Source organism: Hyla sarda, chromosome 3, assembly GCF_029499605.1.
Source record: "Hyla sarda isolate aHylSar1 chromosome 3, aHylSar1.hap1, whole genome shotgun sequence".
Taxonomy (NCBI): domain Eukaryota; kingdom Metazoa; phylum Chordata; class Amphibia; order Anura; family Hylidae; genus Hyla; species Hyla sarda.
Window position 1 is genome coordinate 155,828,772 of NC_079191.1, and position 22,009 is coordinate 155,850,780.

Below are 22,009 nucleotides of genomic sequence, written 5' to 3' on the forward strand. Positions count from 1 at the left end.
ATAGAAAGCCTACTAGTGCCCACCACAGGAAATAGAAAGCCTACTAGTGCCCACCACGGGGAATAGGAAGTCTACTAGTGCCCACTATGAGAAATAGAAAGCCTACTAGTGCCCACCACGGGAAATAGAAAGTCTACTAGTGCCCACCACGGGAAATAGAAAGTCTACTAGTGCCCACCACGGGAAATAGAAAGCCTACTAGTGCCCACTATGGGAAATAGAAAGCCTACTAGTGTGCCCACCACGGGAAATAGAAAGCCTACTAGTGCCCACCACGGGAAATAGAAAGCCTACTAGTGCCCACTATGGGAAATAGAAAGCCTACTAGTGCCCACTATGGGAAATAGAAAGCCTACTAGTGCCCACCACAGGAAATAGAAAGCCTACTAGTGCCCACTATGGGAAATAGAAAGCCTACTAGTGCCCACCACGGGAAATAGAAAGCCTACTAGTGCCCACCACGGGAAATAGGAAGTCTACTAGTGCCCACCACAGGAAATAGAAAGCCTACTAGTGCCCACCACGGGAAATAGAAAGCCTACTAGTGTGCCCACTATGGGAAATAGAAAGCCTGCTAGTGCCCACCACAGGAATAAGAAAGCCTACTAGTGCCCACCACAGGAAATAGAAAGCCTACTAGTGCCCACCACAGGAAATAGAAAGCCTACTAGTGCCCACCACAGGAAATAGAAAGCCTACTAGTGCCCACCACAGGGAATAGAAAGTCTACTAGTGCCCACTATGGGAAATAGAAAGCCTACTAGTGCCCACTATGGGAAATAGAAAGCCTACTAGTGCCCACCACGGGAAATAGAAAGCCTACTAGTGCCCACCACGGGAAATAGAAAGTCTACTAGTGCCCACTATGGGAAATAGAAAGCCTACTCGTGCCCACTGTGGGAAAAAGAAAGCCTACTAGTGCCCACCACGGGAAATAGAAAGCCTACTAGTGCCCACCACGGGAAATAGAAAGCCTACTAGTGCCCACTATGGGAAATAGAAAGCCTACTAGTGCCCACTATGGGAAATAGAAAGCCTACTAGTGCCCACTATGGGAAATAGAAAGCCTACTAGTGCCCACTACGGGTAATAGGAAGTCTACTAGTGCCCACTATGGGAAATAGAAAGCCTACTAGTGCCCACTATGGGAAATAGAAAGCCTACTAGTGCCCACCACGGGTAATAGGAAGTCTACTAGTGCCCACCACGGGTAATAGGAAGTCTACTAGTGCCCACCACGGGAAATAGAAAGCCTACTAGTGCCCACCACGGGGAATAGGAAGTCTACTAGTGTGCCCACCACGGGAAATAGGAAGTCTACTAGTGCCCACCACGGGTAATAGGAAGTCTACTAGTGCCCACTATGGGTAATAGGAAGTCTACTAGTGCCCACCACGGGAAATAGAAAGCCTACTAGTGCCCACTATGGGAAATAGAAAGCCTACTAGTGCCCACCACAGGAAATAGAAAGCCTACTAGTGCCCACCATGGGGAATAGAAAGTCTACTAGTGCCCACTATGGGAAATAGAAAGCCTACTAGTGCCCACCACGGGTAATAGGAAGTCTACTAGTGCCCACCACGGGGAATAGGAAGTCTACTAGTGCCCACTATGGGAAATAGAAAGCCTACTAGTGCCCACCACGGGAAATAGAAAGTCTACTAGTGCCCACCACGGGAAATAGAAAGTCTACTAGTGCCCACCACGGGAAATAGAAAGCCTACTAGTGCCCACTATGGGAAATAGAAAGCCTACTAGTGTGCCCACCACGGGAAATAGAAAGCCTACTAGTGCCCACTATGGGAAATAGAAAGCCTACTAGTGCCCACTATGGGAAATAGAAAGCCTACTAGTGCCCACCACAGGAAATAGAAAGCCTACTAGTGCCCACCACGGGTAATAGGAAGTCTACTAGTGCCCACCACGGGGAATAGGAAGTCTACTAGTGCCCACCACGGGAAATAGAAAGCCTACTAGTGCCCACCACGGGAAATAGAAAGCCTACTTGTGCCCACCATGGGAAATAGAAAGTCTACTAGTGCCCACCACGGGGAATAGGAAGTCTACTAGTGTGCCCACCACGGGAAATAGGAAGTCTACTAGTGCCCACCACGGGTAATAGGAAGTCTACTAGTGCCCACCACGGGTAATAGGAAGTCTACTAGTGCTCACTATGGGTAATAGGAAGTCTACTAGTGCCCACCACGGGAAATAGAAAGCCTACTAATGCCCACTATGGGAAATAGAAAGCCTACTAGTGCCCACCACAGGAAATAGAAAGCCTACTAGTGCCCACCATGGGGAATAGAAAGTCTACTAGTGCCCACTATGGGAAATAGAAAGCCTACTAGTGCCCACCACGGGTAATAGGAAGTCTACTAGTGCCCACCACGGGGAATAGGAAGTCTACTAGTGCCCACCACGGGTAATAGGAAGTCTACTAGTGCTCACTATGGGTAATAGGAAGTCTACTAGTGCCCACCACGGGAAATAGAAAGCCTACTAATGCCCACTATGGGAAATAGAAAGCCTACTAGTGCCCACCACAGGAAATAGAAAGCCTACTAGTGCCTACCATGGGGAATAGAAAGTCTACTAGTGCCCACTATGGGAAATAGAAAGCCTACTAGTGCCCACCACGGGTAATAGGAAGTCTACTAGTGCCCACCACGGGGAATAGGAAGTCTACTAGTGCCCACTATGGGAAATAGAAAGCCTACTAGTGCCCACCACGGGAAATAGAAAGTCTACTAGTGCCCACCACGGGAAATAGAAAGTCTACTAGTGCCCACCACGGGAAATAGAAAGCCTACTAGTGCCCACTATGGGAAATAGAAAGCCTACTAGTGTGCCCACCACGGGAAATAGAAAGCCTACTAGTGCCCACCACGGGAAATAGAAAGCCTACTAGTGCCCACCACGGGAAATAGGAAGTCTACTAGTGCCCACCACAGGAAATAGAAAGCCTACTAGTGCCCACCACGGGAAATAGAAAGCCTACTAGTGTGCCCACTATGGGAAATAGAAAGCCTGCTAGTGCCCACCACGGGTAATAGGAAGTCTACTAGTGCCCACCACGGGGAATAGGAAGTCTACTAGTGCCCACTATGGGAAATAGAAAGCCTACTAGTGCCCACCACGGGAAATAGAAAGTCTACTAGTGCCCACCACGGGAAATAGAAAGTCTACTAGTGCCCACCACGGGAAATAGAAAGCCTACTAGTGCCCACTATGGGAAATAGAAAGCCTACTAGTGTGCCCACCACGGGAAATAGAAAGCCTACTAGTGCCCACTATGGGAAATAGAAAGCCTACTAGTGCCCACTATGGGAAATAGAAAGCCTACTAGTGCCCACCACAGGAAATAGAAAGCCTACTAGTGCCCACTATGGGAAATAGAAAGCCTACTAGTGCCCACTATGGGAAATAGAAAGCCTACTAGTGCCCACCACGGGAAATAGAAAGCCTACTAGTGCCCACCACGGGAAATAGGAAGTCTACTAGTGCCCACCACAGGAAATAGAAAGCCTACTAGTGCCCACCACGGGAAATAGAAAGCCTACTAGTGTGCCCACTATGGGAAATAGAAAGCCTGCTAGTGTCCACCACAGGAAATAGAAAGCCTACTAGTGCCCACCACAGGAAATAGAAAGCCTACTAGTGCCCACCACAGGAAATAGAAAGCCTACTAGTGCCCACCACAGGAAATAGAAAGCCTACTAGTGCCCACCACGGGGAATAGAAAGTCTACTAGTGCCCACCATGGGAAATAGAAAGCCTACTAGTGCCCACTATGGGAAATAGAAAGCCTACTAGTGCCCACCACGGGAAATAGAAAGCCTACTAGTGCCCACCACGGGAAATAGAAAGCCTACTAGTGCCCACTATGGGAAATAGAAAGCCTACTAGTGCCCACTATGGGAAAAAGAAAGCCTACTAGTGCCCACCACGGGAAATAGAAAGCCTACTAGTGCCCACAACGGGAAATAGAAAGCCTACTAGGGCCCACTATGGGAAATAGAAAGCCTACTAGTGCCCACTATGGGAAATAGAAAGCCTACTAGAGCCCACCACGGGAAATAGAAAGCCTACTAGTGCCCACTATGGGAAATAGAAAGCCTACTAGTGCCCACTATGGGAAATAGAAAGCCTACTAGTGCCCACCACGGGAAATAGAAAGCCTACTAGTGCCCACCGCGGGAAATAGGAAGTCTACTAGTGCCCACCGCGGGAAATAGAAAGCCTACTAGTGCCCACCAAGGGAAATAGAAAGCCTACTAGTGTGCCCACTATGGGAAATAGGAAGTCTACTAGTGCCCACCACGGGAAATAGAAAGCCTGCTAGTGCCCACCACAGGAAATAGAAAGCCTACTAGTGCCCACCACAGGAAATAGAAAGCCTACTAGTGCCCACCACGGGAAATAGAAAATCTACTAGTGCCCACTATGGGAAATAGAAAGCCTACTTGTGCCCACCACAGGAAATAGAAAGCCTACTAGTGTGCCCACTATGGGAAATAGAAAGCCTACTAGTGCCCACCACGGGAAATAGGAAGTCTACTAGTGCCCACCACGGGAAATAGAAAGTCTACTAGTGCCCACCACGGGAAATAGAAAGCCTACTAGTGCCCACTATGGGAAATAGAAAGCCTACTAGTGTGCCCACCACGGGAAATAGAAAGCCTACTAGTGCCCACTATGGGAAATAGAAAGCCTACTAGTACCCACTATGGGAAATAGAAAGCCTACTAGTGCCCACCACGGGAAATAGAAAGCCTACTAGTGCCCACTATGGAAAATAGAAAGCCTACTAGTGCCCACTATGGGAAATAGAAAGCCTGCTAGTGCCCTCCACGGGAAATAGAAAGCCTACTAGTGCCCACCACGGGAAATAGAAAGCCTACTAGTGCCCACCGCGGGAAATAGAAAGCCTACTAGTGCCCACCGCGGGAAATAGAAAGCCTACTAGTGTGCCCACTATTGGAAATAGGAAGTCTACTAGTGCCCACCACGGAAAATAGAAAGCCTGCTAGTGCCCACCACAGGAAATAGAAAGCCTACTAGTGCCCACCACAGGAAATAGAAAGCCTACTAGTGCCCACCACGGGGAATAGAAAGTCTACTAGTGCCCACTATGGGAAATAGAAAGCCTACTAGTGCCCACCACGGGAAATAGCCTACTAGTGTGCCCACTATGGGAAATAGAAAGCCTACCAGTGCCCACCACGGGAAATAGAAAGTCTACTAGTGCCCACCACGGGACATAGAAAATCTACTAGTGCCCACCACGGGAAATAGAAAGCCTACTAGTGCCCACCACGGGGAATAGAAAGCCTAATAGTGCCAACTATGGAAAATAGAAAGTCTACTAGTGCCCACCACGGGGAATAGAAAGCCTACTAGTGCCCACCACGGGGAATAGAAAGTCTACTAGTGCCCACCACGAGGAATAGAAAGCCTACTAGTGCCCACCACGGGAAATAGAAAGCCTACTAGTGCCAACTATGGAAAATAGAAAGTCTACTAGTGCCCACCACGGGAAATAGAAAGCCTACTAGTGCCCTCCACGGGAAATAGTCTACTAGTGCCCACTACGTGAAATAGTCCACTAGTGCCCACCACGGGAAATAGAAAGCCTACTAGTGCCCACCACAGGAAATAGGAAATTCACTAGTGCCCATCACAGGAAATAGAAAGTCTACTAGTGCCCACTATGGGAAGTAGGAAGGATGCTAGTGCTCACCACAGGAAATAGGAAATTCACTAGTGCTCATCACAGGAAATAGAAAGTCTACTAGTGCCCACTATGGGAAGTAGGAAGGCTACTAGTGCCCACCACAGGAAATAGGAAGTCCACTAATGCCCAACATGGAAAATAGGCAGCCTACTAGTGCCCACCACCGGAAATAGGAAATTCACTAGTGCCCATCACAGGAAATAGAAAGCCTACTAGTGCCCACTATGGGAAATAGAAAGCCTACTAGTGCCCACCACAGGAAATAGAAAGCCTACTAGTGCCCACCACGGGGAATAGGAAGTCTACTAGTGCCCACTATGAGAAATAGAAAGCCTACTAGTGCCCACCACGGGAAATAGAAAGTCTACTAGTGCCCACCACGGGAAATAGAAAGTCTACTAGTGCCCACCACGGGAAATAGAAAGCCTACTAGTGCCCACTATGGGAAATAGAAAGCCTACTAGTGTGCCCACCACGGGAAATAGAAAGCCTACTAGTGCCCACCACGGGAAATAGAAAGCCTACTAGTGCCCACTATGGGAAATAGAAAGCCTACTAGTGCCCACTATGGGAAATAGAAAGCCTACTAGTGCCCACCACAGGAAATAGAAAGCCTACTAGTGCCCACTATGGGAAATAGAAAGCCTACTAGTGCCCACCACGGGAAATAGAAAGCCTACTAGTGCCCACCACGGGAAATAGGAAGTCTACTAGTGCCCACCACAGGAAATAGAAAGCCTACTAGTGCCCACCACGGGAAATAGAAAGCCTACTAGTGTGCCCACTATGGGAAATAGAAAGCCTGCTAGTGCCCACCACAGGAATAAGAAAGCCTACTAGTGCCCACCACAGGAAATAGAAAGCCTACTAGTGCCCACCACAGGAAATAGAAAGCCTACTAGTGCCCACCACAGGAAATAGAAAGCCTACTAGTGCCCACCACAGGGAATAGAAAGTCTACTAGTGCCCACTATGGGAAATAGAAAGCCTACTAGTGCCCACTATGGGAAATAGAAAGCCTACTAGTGCCCACCACGGGAAATAGAAAGCCTACTAGTGCCCACCACGGGAAATAGAAAGTCTACTAGTGCCCACTATGGGAAATAGAAAGCCTACTCGTGCCCACTGTGGGAAAAAGAAAGCCTACTAGTGCCCACCACGGGAAATAGAAAGCCTACTAGTGCCCACCACGGGAAATAGAAAGCCTACTAGTGCCCACTATGGGAAATAGAAAGCCTACTAGTGCCCACTATGGGAAATAGAAAGCCTACTAGTGCCCACTATGGGAAATAGAAAGCCTACTAGTGCCCACTACGGGTAATAGGAAGTCTACTAGTGCCCACTATGGGAAATAGAAAGCCTACTAGTGCCCACTATGGGAAATAGAAAGCCTACTAGTGCCCACCACGGGTAATAGGAAGTCTACTAGTGCCCACCACGGGTAATAGGAAGTCTACTAGTGCCCACCACGGGAAATAGAAAGCCTACTAGTGCCCACCACGGGGAATAGGAAGTCTACTAGTGTGCCCACCACGGGAAATAGGAAGTCTACTAGTGCCCACCACGGGTAATAGGAAGTCTACTAGTGCCCACTATGGGTAATAGGAAGTCTACTAGTGCCCACCACGGGAAATAGAAAGCCTACTAGTGCCCACTATGGGAAATAGAAAGCCTACTAGTGCCCACCACAGGAAATAGAAAGCCTACTAGTGCCCACCATGGGGAATAGAAAGTCTACTAGTGCCCACTATGGGAAATAGAAAGCCTACTAGTGCCCACCACGGGTAATAGGAAGTCTACTAGTGCCCACCACGGGGAATAGGAAGTCTACTAGTGCCCACTATGGGAAATAGAAAGCCTACTAGTGCCCACCACGGGAAATAGAAAGTCTACTAGTGCCCACCACGGGAAATAGAAAGTCTACTAGTGCCCACCACGGGAAATAGAAAGCCTACTAGTGCCCACTATGGGAAATAGAAAGCCTACTAGTGTGCCCACCACGGGAAATAGAAAGCCTACTAGTGCCCACTATGGGAAATAGAAAGCCTACTAGTGCCCACTATGGGAAATAGAAAGCCTACTAGTGCCCACCACAGGAAATAGAAAGCCTACTAGTGCCCACCACGGGTAATAGGAAGTCTACTAGTGCCCACCACGGGGAATAGGAAGTCTACTAGTGCCCACCACGGGAAATAGAAAGCCTACTAGTGCCCACCACGGGAAATAGAAAGCCTACTTGTGCCCACCATGGGAAATAGAAAGTCTACTAGTGCCCACCACGGGGAATAGGAAGTCTACTAGTGTGCCCACCATGGGAAATAGGAAGTCTACTAGTGCCCACCACGGGTAATAGGAAGTCTACTAGTGCCCACCACGGGTAATAGGAAGTCTACTAGTGCTCACTATGGGTAATAGGAAGTCTACTAGTGCCCACCACGGGAAATAGAAAGCCTACTAATGCCCACTATGGGAAATAGAAAGCCTACTAGTGCCCACCACAGGAAATAGAAAGCCTACTAGTGCCCACCATGGGGAATAGAAAGTCTACTAGTGCCCACTATGGGAAATAGAAAGCCTACTAGTGCCCACCACGGGTAATAGGAAGTCTACTAGTGCCCACCACGGGGAATAGGAAGTCTACTAGTGCCCACTATGGGAAATAGAAAGCCTACTAGTGCCCACCACGGGAAATAGAAAGTCTACTAGTGCCCACCACGGGAAATAGAAAGTCTACTAGTGCCCACCACGGGAAATAGAAAGCCTACTAGTGCCCACTATGGGAAATAGAAAGCCTACTAGTGTGCCCACCACGGGAAATAGAAAGCCTACTAGTGCCCACTATGGGAAATAGAAAGCCTACTAGTGCCCACCACGGGAAATAGAAAGCCTACTAGTGCCCACCACGGGAAATAGGAAGTCTACTAGTGCCCACCACAGGAAATAGAAAGCCTACTAGTGCCCACCACGGGAAATAGAAAGCCTACTAGTGTGCCCACTATGGGAAATAGAAAGCCTGCTAGTGCCCACCACGGGTAATAGGAAGTCTACTAGTGCCCACCACGGGGAATAGGAAGTCTACTAGTGCCCACTATGGGAAATAGAAAGCCTACTAGTGCCCACCACGGGAAATAGAAAGTCTACTAGTGCCCACCACGGGAAATAGAAAGTCTACTAGTGCCCACCACGGGAAATAGAAAGCCTACTAGTGCCCACTATGGGAAATAGAAAGCCTACTAGTGTGCCCACCACGGGAAATAGAAAGCCTACTAGTGCCCACTATGGGAAATAGAAAGCCTACTAGTGCCCACTATGGGAAATAGAAAGCCTACTAGTGCCCACCACAGGAAATAGAAAGCCTACTAGTGCCCACTATGGGAAATAGAAAGCCTACTAGTGCCCACTATGGGAAATAGAAAGCCTACTAGTGCCCACCACGGGAAATAGAAAGCCTACTAGTGCCCACCACGGGAAATAGAAAGCCTACTAGTGCCCACCACGGGAAATAGGAAGTCTACTAGTGCCCACCACAGGAAATAGAAAGCCTACTAGTGCCCACCACGGGAAATAGAAAGCCTACTAGTGTGCCCACTATGGGAAATAGAAAGCCTGCTAGTGTCCACCACAGGAAATAGAAAGCCTACTAGTGCCCACCACAGGAAATAGAAAGCCTACTAGTGCCCACCACAGGAAATAGAAAGCCTACTAGTGCCCACCACAGGAAATAGAAAGCCTACTAGTGCCCACCACGGGGAATAGAAAGTCTACTAGTGCCCACCATGGGAAATAGAAAGCCTACTAGTGCCCACTATGGGAAATAGAAAGCCTACTAGTGCCCACCACGGGAAATAGAAAGCCTACTAGTGCCCACCACGGGAAATAGAAAGCCTACTAGTGCCCACTATGGGAAATAGAAAGCCTACTAGTGCCCACTATGGGAAAAAGAAAGCCTACTAGTGCCCACCACGGGAAATAGAAAGCCTACTAGTGCCCACAACGGGAAATAGAAAGCCTACTAGGGCCCACTATGGGAAATAGAAAGCCTACTAGTGCCCACTATGGGAAATAGAAAGCCTACTAGTGCCCACCACGGGAAATAGAAAGCCTACTAGTGCCCACTATGGGAAATAGAAAGCCTACTAGTGCCCACTATGGGAAATAGAAAGCCTACTAGTGCCCACCACGGGAAATAGAAAGCCTACTAGTGCCCACCGCGGGAAATAGGAAGTCTACTAGTGCCCACCGTGGGAAATAGAAAGCCTACTAGTGCCCACCAAGGGAAATAGAAAGCCTACTAGTGTGCCCACTATGGGAAATAGGAAGTCTACTAGTGCCCACCACGGGAAATAGAAAGCCTGCTAGTGCCCACCACAGGAAATAGAAAGCCTACTAGTGCCCACCACAGGAAATAGAAAGCCTACTAGTGCCCACCACGGGAAATAGAAAATCTACTAGTGCCCACTATGGGAAATAGAAAGCCTACTTGTGCCCACCACAGGAAATAGAAAGCCTACTAGTGTGCCCACTATGGGAAATAGAAAGCCTACTAGTGCCCACCACGGGAAATAGGAAGTCTACTAGTGCCCACCACGGGAAATAGAAAGTCTACTAGTGCCCACCACGGGAAATAGAAAGCCTACTAGTGCCCACTATGGGAAATAGAAAGCCTACTAGTGTGCCCACCACGGGAAATAGAAAGCCTACTAGTGCCCACTATGGGAAATAGAAAGCCTACTAGTACCCACTATGGGAAATAGAAAGCCTACTAGTGCCCACCACGGGAAATAGAAAGCCTACTAGTGCCCACTATGGAAAATAGAAAGCCTACTAGTGCCCACTATGGGAAATAGAAAGCCTGCTAGTGCCCTCCACGGGAAATAGAAAGCCTACTAGTGCCCACCACGGGAAATAGAAAGCCTACTAGTGCCCACCGCGGGAAATAGAAAGCCTACTAGTGCCCACCGCGGGAAATAGAAAGCCTACTAGTGTGCCCACTATTGGAAATAGGAAGTCTACTAGTGCCCACCACGGAAAATAGAAAGCCTGCTAGTGCCCACCACAGGAAATAGAAAGCCTACTAGTGCCCACCACAGGAAATAGAAAGCCTACTAGTGCCCACCACGGGGAATAGAAAGTCTACTAGTGCCCACTATGGGAAATAGAAAGCCTACTAGTGCCCACCACGGGAAATAGCCTACTAGTGTGCCCACTATGGGAAATAGAAAGCCTACCAGTGCCCACCACGGGAAATAGAAAGTCTACTAGTGCCCACCACGGGACATAGAAAATCTACTAGTGCCCACCACGGGAAATAGAAAGCCTACTAGTGCCCACCACGGGGAATAGAAAGCCTAATAGTGCCAACTATGGAAAATAGAAAGTCTACTAGTGCCCACCACGGGGAATAGAAAGCCTACTAGTGCCCACCACGGGGAATAGAAAGTCTACTAGTGCCCACCACGAGGAATAGAAAGCCTACTAGTGCCCACCACGGGAAATAGAAAGCCTACTAGTGCCAACTATGGAAAATAGAAAGTCTACTAGTGCCCACCACGGGAAATAGAAAGCCTACTAGTGCCCTCCACGGGAAATAGTCTACTAGTGCCCACTACGTGAAATAGTCCACTAGTGCCCACCACGGGAAATAGAAAGCCTACTAGTGCCCACCACAGGAAATAGGAAATTCACTAGTGCCCATCACAGGAAATAGAAAGTCTACTAGTGCCCACTATGGGAAGTAGGAAGGATGCTAGTGCTCACCACAGGAAATAGGAAATTCACTAGTGCTCATCACAGGAAATAGAAAGTCTACTAGTGCCCACTATGGGAAGTAGGAAGGCTACTAGTGCCCACCACAGGAAATAGGAAGTCCACTAATGCCCAACATGGAAAATAGGCAGCCTACTAGTGCCCACCACCGGAAATAGGAAATTCACTAGTGCCCATCACAGGAAATAGAAAGTCTACTAGTGCCCACTATGGGAAGTAGGAAGGATGCTAGTGCTCACCACAGGAAATAGGAAATTCACTAGTGCTCATCACAGGAAATAGAAAGTCTACTAGTGCCCACTATGGGAAGTAGAAAGGCTACTAGTGCCCACCACAGGAAATAGGAAGCCCACTAATGCCCAACATGGAAAATAGGCAGCCTGCTAGTGCCCACCAGTGGAAATAAGAAGCCCATTAGTGCCACCATGGGACATAGGAAGCCTACTAGTGCCCAACATGGAAAATAGGCAGCCTGCTAGTGCCCACCAGGGGAAATAGGCAGCCTGCTAGTGCCCACTATGGGAAGTAGGAAGCATACTAGTGACCACCACAGGAAATAGGAAGACCACTAGTGCCCAACATGGAAAATAGGCAGCCTGCTAGTGCCCACCAAGGAAAATAGGAAGCCCACTAGTGGCCACCATGGGAAATAGGAAGCCTACTAGTGCCTATCATGGAAAATAGGTAGCCTGCTAGTGCCCACCATGGGATATAGCTAGTCTGCTAGTGCCCACTATGGGAAATAGGTAGCCTACTAGTGCCCACCAAGAGAAATAGCTAGCCTACTAGTGCCCACCACAGTAAATAATTAGCCTTCTAGTACCCACCACAGGAAATAGCTAGTCTACTAGTGCCTACCATGGAAGTAAATGGGTAGCCTGCTATTGCCCAGCTAAATATGTAGCTTACTAGGGTGGCAGCCTGGTATGGTGGCAGCTAAGCAGCAGAAAATATTCACCAGTTTTCCTTGGCCTTAGCATCCTTATAGGGGTTGTCTCACAAAAGGTACAGGGGACTTATAGCAGTGCTCCCCGCGGACCGGTAAACGTTTGATAATTTTTCCGTGGCCCGCTTATTTTGATTTAATAATTTTAATTTAATTGTATTTAAACATGCCTTCAAAATAAAATACAGCTACACCAAAAAAATTAATATAAAGTGATTCATTTTATTTAACTCACTAGAATGCATGTTTGTACTTTTGTGAGCCCCAAACTTCTCCTTTAATGCTGAGCATGTATTATACTTTGTGACTTGACACATTACCCCCTAAGCACACAGGGAAGCCACTGTATTTCTTATTAGCAAGACCTAGCATAACGTGACCCCAGGCCGGGTGCCTGAGCAAACCCTGTACTATAGCAGGCTGTATGATGCAAGAACCACTAGTTAGGGGACAAGAAATACACACTGTGATTCCCTTCACCCACCACTGTTCACCCACTTCCTCTGTGCACTTACCGCACGGCAGCTTCTCTTCAGTCCCCGCGTCTCCGACCTCGAGTCCTCCCGCGGCGCGCCTCTTCCTCGGCCAATGACGTGGGGTTTGCCTTTCGGCCAATCAGGAAGCGGGAGGACCCACTCCCTGATTGGCCAGGGAGGAGGATCAGTGTAACGATAGCAAATTTTCATTCGCTATTGTCACAAAATGGGCGGGCTCGGGAGGGCGCAATGCTCTGTGCCTCGGCCGCCACAGTGAAATTATTTAAAGTTCTGCGGGCGGTCCGGTACCGTTTGATCCACGGACCGGTCCGCGGCCCAAGGGTTGGGGAACACTGACTTACAGGATATGCCACCACATTCAGCTGCCAGCCCTTTGCCAATAACTAAAACAGTGCTGTGCTATGTCATCTCCTGTCCCCACTGCAGTTTACATACGGGTGTGTTCACACAATGGATTTTTCCCTCTAAAAAATACTTTGTTAGAATTCAGAGGCATACCCTTGGATTTCCGCTAAAGATTTTCATTAGGTATGCTGTGGATTTGACACATTCCGTTCAATGAGGTAAAAACCCAGTTCAAGCTACCCAGCACAGATTTTGCATAATAAAGTGGTGATTTGTCACATCTTTTTTGTTTTTAGTTATGCAAAAGCAAATCCACAAATATAAATTAATACATTTTGCATGGGTACACTACCAAAGTATAATTCATGTGAAAATAACCATGGAAACATACCTTGTGTGTGCCAATCACAAGTGTGCATTTTATTAAGGGCAGACACATGCTGGTCTTAGTTTTAAATCACATAGATACTATATGTACAGTGGGCAAAAAAGTATTTAGTCAGCCACCAATTGTACAAGTTCTCCCACTTAAATAGATGAGAGAGGCCTGTAATTTTCATCATTGGTATACCTCAACTATGAGAGACATAATGAGAAAAAAAATCCATAAAATCACATTGTCTGATTTTTAAAGAATTTCTTTGAATATTATGGTGGAAAATAAGTATTTGGTCACCTACAAACAAGCAAGATTTCTGGCTCTCACAGACCTGTAACTTCTTCTTTAAGAGTCTACTCTGTCCTCCACTCATTACCTGTATTAATGGCACCTGTTTGAACTTGTTATCAGTATAAAAGACACCTGTCCACATCCTCAAAGAGTCACACTCCAAACTCCACTATGGCCAAGATCAAAGAGCTGTGGAAGGACACCAGAAACAAAATTGTAGACCTGCACCAGGCTGGGAAGGCTGAATCTGCAATAGGCAAGCAACTTGGTGTGAAGAAATCAAGACCACTGATAATCTCCCTCGATCAACGGCGCCACACAAGATCTCACGTCGTGGTGTCAAAATGATCACAAGAGCAGTGAGCAAAAGTCCCAGAACCACACAGGGGAATCTAGTGAATGACCTGCAGAGAGCTGGGACCAAAGTAACAAAGGCTACCATCAGTAACACACTACGCCGCCAGGGACTCAAATCATGTCCGGGCCCGTCGCAAGTTTGCTAGAGAGCATTTGGATGATCCAGAAGAGTATTGGGAGAATATCCTATATTCAGATGAAACCAAAGTAGAACTTTTTGGTAAAAACTCAACTTGTCGTGTTTGGAGGAGAAAGAATGCTGAGTTGCATCCAAAGAACACCATACCTACTGGGAAGCATGGGGGTGGGAACATCATGCTTTGGGGCTGTTTTTCTGCTAAGGGACCAGGACGACTGATCCATACAAAGGAAAGAATGAATGGGGCCATGTATCATGAGATTTTGAGTAAAAATCTCCTTCCATCATCAAGGGCATTGAAGATGAAACATGGCTGGGTTTTTCAGCATGACAATGATCCCAAACACACCACCTGGGCAACGAAGGAGTGGCTTCGTAAGAAGCATTTCAATATCCTGGAGTGGCCTAGCCAGTCTCCAGATCTCAACCCCATAGAAAACTTTTGGAGGGAGTTGAAAGTCAGTCTTGCCCAGCGACAGCCCCAAAACATCACTGCTCTAGAGATCTGCATGGATGAAAGGGCCAAAATACTAGCAACAGTGTGTGAAAACCTTGTAAAGAGTAAAAAGTATTGAGATGAACTTTTGATATTGACCAAATACTTATTTTTCACCATCATTTGCAAATAAATTCTTTAAAAATCAGACAATGTGATTTTATGGATTTTTTTTCTCATTCTGTCTCTCATAGTTGAGGTATACCTATGATGAACATTACAGGCCTCTCTCATCTTTTTAAGTGGGAGAACTTGCACAATTGGTGGCTGACTAAATACTTTTTTGCCCCACTGAAGGTGTATTCCCTGGTGTAAATGGCTCCAGCATTTGCCACTGAATAGCCATATAGTGGGGTACTTTGCCCATAAAAAATTAACACACACATACAGTCATGGCCGTAAATGTTGGCACCCCTGAAAGTTTTCAAGAAAATGAAGTATTTCACACAGGAAAGGATTGCAGTAACACATGTTTTGCTATACACACGTTTATTCCCTTTGTGTGTATTGGAACTAAACCAAAAAAGGGAGGAAAAAAAGCAAATTGGACATAATGTCACACCAAACTCCAAAAATGGGCTGGACAAAATATTGGCACCCTTAACTTATTATTTGGTTGCACAGTTTTTGGAAAAAATAACTGAAATCAGTCGCTTCCTATAACCATCATGAAGCTTCTTACACCTCTCAGCCGGAATGTTGGACCACTCTTCCTTTGCAAACTGCTCCAGGTCTCTCTTATTGGAAGGGCGCCTTTTCCCAACAACAATTTTAATATCTCTCCACAGGTGTTCTATGGGATTTAGATCTGGACTCATTGCTGCCACTTCAGAACTCTCCAGCGCTTTGTTGCCATCCATTTCTGGGTGCTTTTTGACGCATGTTTGGGGTCATTGTCCTGCTGGTAGACCCAAGATCTCAGATGCAAACCCAGCTTTCTGACTCTGAGCTGTACAGTGCGACCCAAAATCCGTTGGTAATCATCAGATTTCATGATGACTTGCACACATTCAGGGCACCTAGTGCCAGAGGCAGCAAAATAACCCCAAAACATCTTTGAACCTCCACCATATTTCACTGTAGGTACTGTGTTCTTTTCTTTGTAGGCCTCATTCCATTTCCGGTAAACAGTAGAATGATGTGCTTTACCAAAAAGCTCTATCTTGGTCTCAACTGTCCATAAGATGTTTTCCCAGAATGATTTTGGCTTACTCAAGTTCATTTTGGCAAAATGTAGTCTTGCTTTTTTATCTCTCTGTGTCAGCAGTGGGGTCCTCCTGGGTCTCCGGCCATAGCATTTCATTTAAATGTCGAAGGATAGTTCGCGCTGACACTGATGCTCCCTGAGGCTGCAGGACAGCTTGAATATCTTTGGAACTTTTTTGGGGCTACTTATCCACCAACCGGACTATCCTGCGTTGACACCTTTCATCAATTTTTCTCTTCCTTCCACACCCAGGGAGATTAGCTACAGTGCCATGGGTTGCAAACTTCTTGATAATGTTGCGCACTTTGGACAAAGGCAAATCTAGATCTCTGGATATGGACTTGTATCCTTGAGATTGTTAATATTTTTCCACAATTTTGGTTCTCAAGTCCTCAGACAGTTCTCATCTCTTTCTGTTGTCCATGCTTAGTGTGGCACACACACAGACACACAATGCAAACACTTAGTGAACTTCTCTCCTTTTTATCTGCTTTCAGGTGTGATTTTTATATTGCCCACACCTGTTACTTGCCCCAGGTGAGTTTAAAGGAGCATCACATGCTTGAAAAAATCTTATTTTTCCACAATTTTGAAAGGGTGCAAATAATTTTGTCCAGCCCATTTTTGGAGTTTGGTGTGACATTATGTCCAATTTGCTTTTTTTCCTCCCTTTTTTGGTTTAGTTCCAATACACACAGAGGGAATAAACGTGTGTATAGCAAAACATGTGTTACTGCAATCCTTTTCTGTGAGAAATACTTAATTTTCTTGAAAAATGTCAGGGGGTGCCAACATTTACGGCCATGACTGTATATATTACAGGCTATGCATTTTTCTAGTGGCCCACTGTATAGAAAAGCACAGACCACTGCCAATGAGTATGGGGCCAATGACTATGTTTGATATTACTCTTATACTGGCAGTTTAACCACTTAGATGCTGCAGTCAGTAGATACCATGGCATCAAGGTAGTTAGATAGGAGAGGGCTGCTTCTGCCACCCCATAGGCACCCTGAAACATAATCACTAGGCACCATTAGGTTGCCTTGGTAGCTGAAGGCATGACAAAGGCTTCTAGGCCTGTCACGGCTAAATGCCACTATGGTCAAAGGCATCTCTTAAAGTGGTATTCCAGGTTTATACATCTTATCCCCTATACAAAGGATAGGGGATAAGATGTATGATCGCAAGGGTCCCGCCCCTGGAGACCCCCGCGATCTCGGTGCAGCCCCCAGCATTCTGTGCCAGGTGCTGCTTCCGAGACGGGAACGTGACATGACGCCTCCTCCATTCATGTCTATGGGAGAATGCCGAGGGCTGCACCGAGATCGCGGGGTCCCCAGCGGCAGTACCCCTGCTATCATACATCTTATCCCCTATCCTTTGGATAGGGGATAAGATCTATAAACCCGGAATACCCCTTTAATATATTGCATATAACTGCAGTACTGACAGGCAGTGATTTTTTAACCCCATCTTTTTACAGCAATTTTAGTTTTCTCACTTAAGTTTTTTTATTCTTTACCTTTTAAGATCTACATCATTTGTCGACAAAGTTGTATAAGGGCTTTTTTTTTTACAGTAGTTGTACTTTTTATTGGGATCCTTCATTTGTACCATATAATGTATAGCAAAAAAGCTAGAAATTGAAAAAAATGCACAGTTTGGTAGGATAATCATTTTTCTGAGCTCACCATACAGTATATATTTTAGGTTTACTTGATTCTGCGGTCAGGGCCTTGAGGACTTCCTCTTGGAACTGAAGATATGTCCACTTGTTGCCAGCGTACTGGGACAGTACAAAAAGGTTGTACATGGCAACTTGGGCCATGTAGACTACAACTTTTTTCTACCATGCCCGAGTCTTCCGCTTGGCATTATATGGCTTGAGGACTTGATAAGAGAGATCAACTCACCTATATACTGATTGTAGTCCAGAATACAATCAGGTCTGAGGACCGTTGTTGCGGTACCTCGCACAGGGACAGGTGAGCTGCTGTTACCATGAATTATAGTCAGCATAAGGACCTTCCTCTTGTCCTTATACCTGACCAGCAACAGATTTTCACTGGTAAGGGCACGGGACTCACCCTTGTCGATAGGTGTCTGAAGGGGATAGGTCGGGAGGCCTCTTTGATATCTTTTCATGGCGGCAAAGGATGGGAAAAGAGGGATACTGGTATAAAAGTTATCCACGTAAAGGTGGTAACCCATATCTAGCAATGTGTGCATAAGGTCCCAAACAATTTTCCCGCTAACACCCAGAGTAGGGGGACATTCTGGGGGTTCAATACAGGAATCCCGTCCCTCGTATACTCTAAACTTGTAATTGTACCCTGAGGTACTCTTGCAAAGTTTGTAGTGTTTCACGTCATACCTCGCCCGCTTAGTGGGGAAATATTGGCGGAAGATGAGTCTCCCCATCAAACTAATGAGAGACTCATCAGTAAAGGCCTCCCTTTGGGGTACATCCAAATTTGGCTCTAATGTGATCAATAACTGGCCTGATTTTGTACAGGTGGTCATAGGCAGGATCACCTCGGGGGGGGGGGGGGGGCATGCTCCATTATCAGCGTAATGCAGGCTTTTCCGTACAGCCTTAAAACCTCCCTGTTTCATGGCCATACTGTAGAGTGGGGTCTGGTAGAGGATGTCCCCACTCCAATATTGCCTGACACAGTTTTTTTTTGACTAGGTCAATGTGCAGCACAAACATCCTCGTTTCGGCTGCACTGGCAGCGTACCATCCACTGGACCTAGCCAAAACGCAATCTGGGTGGTGAGCAACAAACTGTTGGGCATAAAGGTTTGTCTGCGCCACCATTAGATTGATAAAGTCGTCACTGAAATAATAACTGAACAAGTACATTTCAGTGATCCCGACAATGTCAATCTTTATTCCCAAATCACCAACAAATTCAAGAATCAAAGGCTGATAGTCCTCTGACTGTCTAGGAGGTCGGACAACTAGTACAGGCGGCAGTGTCGCTCATACTAGTGTGGAGCACTGGGTCATTTGTACAGGGGCCTGGCGGCATATCCTACGCTTTCTAGGGGGCTCATCATCACTACTTGATGATGAGGAGGACGAGGAAGACAGCAGGAAAGATGGGTCTTCCTCGACCTCACCATCATGGCATATGCCTCCTCCACCAAAAATACCCAGCGGACCATTTTCTTTTCTTGCTATGTGGGGGTGGGTAGGGGTGTGTGTATGTTCACTATATAACGGTGTGCGATTTACATTTAGACAACCTTATAATGGAAAAAATGGTCTGTGCCCCCCAAAAAACTAAGGGGCAGACCGCAGCACCCTAGTAGGGCCGGGGTCACACAGCCAAAGATTTTGCAGACTCTTGGACACCTATCAGGGGGTCAGCTGCAAAAAAAAAAATGTACTTAACCATCCCACATACCTGTACGCCCTTCATCCTGGAGGAGATAATCTGTTCAAACATGATACACAAAAAAATTCCAGCAGTCCTTAACACCAAAATAAGCCTAATCCTAAAGTGGTAAAGTGGTTAGAAGTGTGTCTCATAAGGACAACCTCTGTCTATATTCCCTTTTTAGAGCTAAGGCTGTCAGAGAGGTGGGGTGACAACCACTTTAAATAGTACCTGTAAGATCTTTTTATTTTTTCCTTTCCAATGTTTCCCCCGCCCCTTTTTTTTAAATTACATTTACTTTTTATACCTTTATTTTCCTCCCTGTGTTCAGCTCACTCACAGCGAGCTCCAGCGTTCTGGAGGGGGCGTTCCCCAGCAGGCGCAATGTAATCTAAAGCCCTGCTGGAGAGAACATTCACCCTCTCTCTCTCTCCTATGCTGTGGGAGCACAGCATAGAAGAGGCAGCCTATCACGGCAGGCTACTTCTCCATCCCCCTAATTGCTGCATGTGTAACACAGAGAGGAGAGAGATCGGAGCAGACCTGCCATGCTGCCGCACACAGTGCTTGCTCTGGCCTGCTTGAGTGACAGGGCAGAGAGTGAGTGCTTTGCTGAGATCAGGTACCTCCAGCTGTTGCAAAACTACAATTCTACAAGAGTAATCTCCCTCCCACCCAGCGGTTGAAGCAAAGACAGGCTCCCTCTAAACACCTGACAAGTAATGTAATATCAAGGACCACAATGCAACCTGGGAAAACACTACTTTGTAGGATTTATTCTATCCTCTTTGACTTTCACCCTGTTGCACAAAAATTAGCGACTTTTTGAAAATGCTAACAGTAGTGTCACACGTGCCATATTTTGCTGCATATTTTTCTACTCATTGAAGTCAATGGGTAGCAAAATCATCTGCAGAAAATAGGCAGAAAATACGGCACATGTGACCCTACCCTAAAAACTGTTTTGTAAGCCAAGTCCTGTGAACGTACCTTTAGGGGACAGTTTGTATTGTGAAGAATGTCCGCCTCTGAAATTCTGTTGTTTGCACTGGGCAGCAGAATTCCATTGTCAGCAACTGGATTCTGTCGGAATCGGAATTTCCGAGCGTAATTTTAAGTGGAATTACACTCGGAAACTCCTCAGTGTCAACCTACCCTTACAGTGTACCAGAGTTCTTTCATCAGAAAAGCAGGTAGTGTTAAAAACTACTAGTTCTTTTATTCTTGGAAAACAGTATATAACATATATAAAGCAACAGTCACATTAAACCAATATTGGCATAAATCTTGTAAGAACACAAGAGGAGGATGTTTCATGGAAATTATTCTAAATCTGATTCTTCTTCAAACTCAACAAGTGGAGTATGTCTGCTGGCTTGGACACCTTCTTTGAAGTAAACCTTTTTGATGGTGCCGGCTTTGGGTGCTCTTATTGTGTGCTGCAAGAAATAAACAAAAACCTTTATGTTAAAATGTATACTTCCGTGTAGTTGACATTATTGTCTGGTCTTCCATGGAGAAATGCTGCACAATAATAAAGCTAATGCACTAATGTACCCATATACTCAGTAACCAGCTGGATATATGAACTTTTGTCATAAAGAGTAAACACTGGACTAGCTAAACTAGGTACAAAGTAGAGCCCTGCGCAGGACTTTTTTCTTTAAGGGGTACTCCGGCGTTGTTATGTTTTTTTTTCAACCTTATGCCCTCTCCTACCTGTTTTACTTACCCTACAGTTGTCTGACGTGTTGCGCTGTGTTTGCATGTCTAATGCGTTTATTTTCGCGTTACACCTGAGTTGTACATTCTCCCCTTCTTCCTGTGTTTTTGCGTGAGTAAACTTCCTTTCCCATGAGCGTTTTGCGGGCACATCACGTGTTTTGGGTGCTATTGTAGGTGGGGTTATTATGCATTGTTGGGCTGGGCTTCCCTTTATTTCCCTGCCTTCTCTATGCTTTTGTTGCCGCCCTGCCTTCTGCTTACCATGTTGTCCTCCCCCCAAATCCGCCCTTTTGTTTTCATTTTCCCAGTGTGCATGTGTGTGGGACCTTGCGTGCAGCCTAACATGTTTGCGCTTGCGTTCCAGCTACAATGGCCAATCACCTTTGCAGCAGCAGCAACACTAAAACGCGAGCAAATAAACATCTGCAGAAACAGCTGAAGCCAACTAGATAATTTACAAATATTATAGCCGAACATTAAGCGCCTGCGCAAAGGTAAAACATGATGTCGGCAGCGCTGTGGTGCAACCAAACATCACAGTTAAGCATCACGGAGGAGAAGAGACGCCCATCACATGACACTAAGAATACAGATGATTGGACAGGAAACAACAAATGAGGAGCCTCGAAACATAGAAAGGCACAACCCAACAAGGAGGAACTAAGGAAAACGCGATGAATATTCAAACAAGGGGGGCGGCAAGGAGGAGACCCAGAGGATGCAAAGTGTGAGGTC

The 22,009-nt window shown here is 46.5% G+C and overlaps 1 protein-coding gene across 1 annotated transcript in view; it reads right to left on the bottom strand.

The window, feature by feature from the left end:
- Nucleotides 1-20,605: 20,605 nt before the first annotated feature.
- Nucleotides 20,606-22,009, bottom strand: part of MCCC1 (methylcrotonyl-CoA carboxylase subunit 1) — a gene marked incomplete in the record, with an annotated part of 49,647 nt that continues 48,243 nt past the window's right edge. Inside the window, 1 exon segment of the mRNA XM_056565296.1 lies at nucleotides 20,606-20,988. Within this exon segment, the coding sequence (XP_056421271.1) occupies nucleotides 20,872-20,988 (117 nt within the window).